This window comes from Cervus elaphus, chromosome 32 (genome assembly GCF_910594005.1).
Source record: "Cervus elaphus chromosome 32, mCerEla1.1, whole genome shotgun sequence".
Lineage (NCBI taxonomy): Eukaryota > Metazoa > Chordata > Mammalia > Artiodactyla > Cervidae > Cervus > Cervus elaphus.
Window position 1 is genome coordinate 8,892,862 of NC_057846.1, and position 1,419 is coordinate 8,894,280.

General features: G+C 42.1%; 1 protein-coding gene across 1 annotated transcript; it reads left to right on the top strand.

The window, feature by feature from the left end:
- Nucleotides 1-352: 352 nt before the first annotated feature.
- On the top strand, nucleotides 353-1,041 carry LOC122687929 (mitochondrial import receptor subunit TOM20 homolog). Its single transcript, XM_043893673.1, has one exon. It carries the CDS (start codon nucleotides 359-361, stop codon nucleotides 794-796), a length of 438 nt encoding a protein of 145 aa, XP_043749608.1. The 5' UTR covers nucleotides 353-358; the 3' UTR covers nucleotides 797-1,041.
- The last annotated feature ends 378 nt before the right edge of the window (nucleotides 1,042-1,419 follow it).

A 1,419-nucleotide genomic window follows, 5' to 3' on the forward strand; every position in this document is an offset into this window, starting at 1 on the left:
AACATGAAAGAGCCCCGTGTACCGCAAATCAACTCAAGATGAGGCCCGATTCCCCTGCATTGGCTTCAGAGCAATCCTGCATTCCTCATCAAACAGAACAAGTGGCTTGACTTCTTTTAGGCTACACCAGAGACTCCCCGAGGACACCGTCACAATTCTAGAGGAACACCAAGTTCAGCACAGCAACTTGAGAAAAGCTCCGTGTACCCCAAATCATTTCGAGATGAGAGCTGATTCCCTGTCTTCGAATCAAGAGGAATACCGGGGGCTGAGCCGTGCACTCGGATCCAAGGCTTCGCGGTCAACGGCTTACTTGCGGGCCCCGCCGCAGCCGACCCTGCTCTTCGGTGGAGAGACGATGGTGGGCCGGAACAGCGCCATCGCCGCCAGCGTGTGCGGGGCCCTTTTCATCGGGTACTGCATTTATTTCGACCGCAAGAGACGGAGTGACCCCAACTTCAAGAACAGGCTGCGAGAACGAAGAAAGAAACAAAAGCTTGCCAAGGAGAGAGCTGGACTTTCCAAGTTACCTGATCTTAAAGATGCTGAAGCCGTTCAGAAATTCTTTCTAGACGAAATACAGCTTGGTGAAGAATTACTAGCTCAAGGTGAATATGAGAAGGGTGTGGACCATCTGACAAATGCAATTGCTGTGTGTGGACAGCCACAGCAGTTACTGCAAGTGTTGCAACAAACTCTTCCACCACCAGTGTTCCAGATGCTTCTGACTAAGCTCCCAAGAATTAGTCAGAGAATTGTAAGTGCTCAGAGCTTGGCTGAAGATGATGTGGAATAAGAAACAAATATCAACATAATGATATCAATTAAAACATATTTTTAAAATCTTAACTCGGAAGATGATCGGCTCTGGGGGAGTAAGAGCAGATGAGCTTGTTATGGACTGTCCTTCACAGTGAAGTCTACCAAAGTTAATTTTTACTTTGTGTAGATCCATTTGTCTGTTTTATTTATTTTTCCCAGTGAAAAGTGTATTTTGATAGAGAGCTTTTCATTTTATAAATACACTATGAATTACTGAAATATGCATTTTGTTTATTCCTAAAATGTGTAATTAGAATGTACATATAACATCCCATTACTTACATTAAAAATACCCACCCAGTGCTCAGTTTTGAAAGATAGGCCCAAAAAAGTGTAGAAGAAAACTGAAGAATATACTTGTTTTGCTCTACATCAGAAAGTTGGCTGGAAACTTGTGTTGATCAAAACTGAGCATTAAAATAAGAGATTATTTATTTCCATTTAATCTCTTAAATATGTGTAATGTGCTGCTATGCTATAATAACAACTTCACCCCCACCCTTGAAATGTTTTCTTTAAATCAATGGGTTTGATGTGTTCTGGATATTTATCTCGTTGTATTTTAGATACATGTAGTTGCAGATAGCACCAGGAATT

Excerpts from the sequence above, each read along its gene's own strand:
- LOC122687929 (XM_043893673.1), top strand. The coding sequence starts at position 359 with ATGGTGGGCCGGAACAGCGCCATCGCCGCCAGCGTGTGCGGGGCCCTT.